Below are 3,371 nucleotides of genomic sequence, written 5' to 3' on the forward strand. Positions count from 1 at the left end.
CCAGAGGAGTGCGAAGCAACGATAGATGTTGAAACCGTGATACACACAAAGCAAACGAAAGGAATAAAGGACGAGCGTCGCCGCGCACCGGCCACAAGTTTCGCGGAAGAAAAAAAGGACGTGCGCTCTGCACGGGTGTGCTGTGTGTGCGTGTCTTCACGGCCTCCTCCTCTCGACGCAAGGGCCGCCTGTGCCATTTAGCGAAGTATGCCTTTGAGTCTCGAGCGTGCCAGAACGCTGGCCCACGGAAAAGATGACGCCCGTGCCCGTGTAGTGGCTCCGTCTCGGCTGCGTGTGCATGCCCTCTCTCCGTGCCTCACGCCGTTGCTGTGGGCTCTTGTCTGCAAGATCGCCTCTCTCCCTTACCCGCCCTCCCTCACCCTCTCACGCTTTTGCCGTTATCTGCCGTCTTCACTCCTGCTGGTGCTCTTCTGCTCCATCGTTCGTGCGGGCGTGCGTGTGTGCGTGGAACTTGCGCTCTCAACACCTGTACCTGCACGAACCCGCCAAACTTATCCAGACCGTTCGCGCGGATTCGATGACGCGCGCGCACGCACACCTGACTCTTTTCTTATCGATTTCGCTTACTATGTGACGTTTATGCTCTCATATCTCTGTGTGCGTTTGCGCTTCTGTTTTACCTTCGTCTGCGCGTCCCTTCCCACCCCATCTCGCCAGCTGTCTGCTGAGTGTAACACAATCGTGACGCTCCAAGTAGCCCCCCTTCTCCCAACAAAGAACAAACAAAACGCACGGGAAAACGCGAGCCGGAAATCCCCACCAACACGGTCCCCACCCCCAGTCGTACGCCAGCATCGCTTCTGTTTCCTTCCTCAATTTTGCTGCTCCCCTTTGTGCCCGTAAGCTTCGGTGTGTGCGCGTCTCTGCGTGCGCGTTTTCAACGTATATCTCCTCTGGGGAGGGGTCAGACATCGTCGCGAGACTTCAAGGTTCCTTTCGGGAAGCCCCCGAAGGCAGGGCATCCCTACCACTTCTGAGGTGCCTGCTTCGCATTGCATTCCGCCGTCGAGGCAAGACTTTCTCTCGAACACGTCATTGGCATTCGAACGTGTACCTTTGCTCGACGCTGTCGTGGCGCACCTGCAAAGCAAACTTACGACACACCTTCGCTGACGAATCGCAAGAGGACGGCTTGCAGAAAACAACGTTTTTTTTTTCTTTTCAAAGACCGTTTCAGGGCTCTCTCTCCACTCCTTCCGTCTCCCATCCGTTTGACACAGACGGCGTGAGGTCGCATTAGCTCGTGCACAACTGATTGCATCTCACTTGCGCCATGCTAGTGAGTGTGGGGCCGAAACCTGAGGTGGCTGGCACAGCCCAAGTACCCCTTGGGCCCACGAGGACGAATGTGCACGGCGCATCTCCCATCATCGCCGCTTCGTCCAGGTCAGCGCATGCGATGTCTCCTGGCACGTGGTCCTCCTCTTTAAAACCCAAGGTTGAGTGCAACGTCACAAAGCCGGACACCTCCAGCTGGAAACTCTCGGATTTCGAACTGAAGAACACGCTCGGCACCGGCTCCTTCGGCCGCGTGCGCATCGCCCACCGCAAGGGCACGGAGGAGTACTACGCGATCAAGTGCCTGAGAAAGCGCGAGATCATCAAGATGAAGCAGCAGCAGCACGTTGCGCAGGAAAAGGGGATCCTAATGGAGCTGTGCCACCCGTTCATCGTGAACATGATGTGCTCCTTCCAGGACGAGAAGAAGGTGTACTTTGTGCTGGAGTTCGTCATGGGCGGCGAGATGTTCACACACCTGCGCACTGCCGGGCGGTTCCCGAATGACGTTGCGAAGTTCTACCACGCGGAGCTGGTGCTTGCGTTCGAGTATCTGCACTCGCTGGACGTGATCTACCGCGATCTGAAGCCGGAGAATCTTCTGCTGGACAACAAGGGGCACGCGAAGGTGACGGACTTTGGGTTTGCGAAGAAGGTGCCAGACCGGACGTTCACGCTGTGCGGGACACCGGAATATCTTGCGCCGGAGGTGATCCAGAGCAAGGGCCACGGGAAGGCGGTGGACTGGTGGACGATGGGCGTGCTGCTGTACGAATTCATTGCCGGATACCCGCCGTTCTACGACGACACGCCGTTCCGAATTTACGAGAAGATCCTTGCTGGGCGGCTGAAGTTCCCGAACTGGTTCGACGGCCGTGCGCGCGACCTCGTGAAGGGGCTGCTGCAGACAGACCATACGAAGCGCCTGGGGACGCTGAAAGGCGGGCCGGCGGACGTGAAGAGCCACCCGTACTTCCACGGTGCGAACTGGGACAAGCTGTACGCACGCTACTACCCCGCGCCGATCCCTGTGCGGGTGAAGAGCCCTGGCGACACGAGCAACTTCGAGAAGTACCCGGACAGCCCGGTCGACCGCACGCCTGCGCTGACGTCGGCGCAGCAGGCCGAATTCAAGGAGTTTTAAATACAGCTGCTGCCTCGCGGTATTATTTTCACGTGTGCATCTCGTTCTATGGGCATATGTTTGTGCTCAGTCTCGAGGTCTGGTGTGTGGTTTTAGCTGCTGCAGCCTGTATCCATCTGAAGGCGCTTCTTTTTATTTTTGCCTTTTCGGCACTGCTAGCTTCCCGAGCTTCTGTTGTGGGGAAAGATCTGTATTTTGCCCGCCTACGGTAACCTGTTTGGAACCCCTCTTATTTCATAATTTGCACTCGACTCATCGAATTTCTAACGTGGACTTTACATGTTTGTCTATCTTCCTCTTCTCTGCCCTCAATGTAGTTGTACACACGTGTGCACGTGTATGTGTGTGTGCGCGTGTGGCCGGTCTTCTCTTCGTCTCCGTTTTTATCATCTCTTTATGTTCATTTTTTTTTGTTTCCGAAAAGGGGTTGTGTGTGTGTGTGTGAGGGGGGGGCACACGGCTGCGCGTGCTGCTTTTTTTTTTCGCTTCGCTTTGTTTCTGATGTGCCTTCAAAAAGAGAAGGACGAACGGGGGGGGAGACACGACCGTGGAATGAGCACCATGCTCTCTGTAGCTGATGTTGTCATGAACCGTTGGCGTGCCTTTTCCTTTCTTTGTTCTGTTTGTATTATTCTCATCTCACATCCCCAGTCCTTCGCATGCAGCCGTGAGTACAGCACAAACGAAACGCGTTGCGGCGTCTTTCTGTTCCCACTTCGTCGACTTCGCGGCGCCGTGATACGAGGGCAGGATGGCGGTTTGCTCTCCCTCTTCTTGCTTGCTTGTTCGATGTGCAGCGCGCGTTTTTTTCGTTATTTATTTATTCTTGCACGATGAAATAAACGGACGCCTGTTTGTATTCTTTGTTCTTGTCTCGGCCTCTGCGCTCCGTGTGTACGGGATTTGTGATGGAACCACACATGCGTAG

The 3,371-nt window shown here is 55.6% G+C and overlaps 1 protein-coding gene across 1 annotated transcript; it reads left to right on the forward strand.

Moving 5' to 3' along the window:
• Window positions 1-1,294: 1,294 nt before the first annotated feature.
• Window positions 1,295-2,443, forward strand: LINJ_35_4010 (protein kinase A catalytic subunit; the record flags this gene model as incomplete). Its single annotated transcript, XM_001469166.1, has 1 exon — window positions 1,295-2,443. One exon carries the CDS (start codon window positions 1,295-1,297, stop codon window positions 2,441-2,443), a length of 1,149 nt encoding a protein of 382 aa, XP_001469203.1.
• Window positions 2,444-3,371: the final 928 nt, after the last annotated feature.

This window comes from Leishmania infantum, chromosome 35, assembly GCF_000002875.2.
Source record: "Leishmania infantum JPCM5 genome chromosome 35".
Classification (NCBI taxonomy): Eukaryota; Euglenozoa; class Kinetoplastea; order Trypanosomatida; family Trypanosomatidae; genus Leishmania; species Leishmania infantum.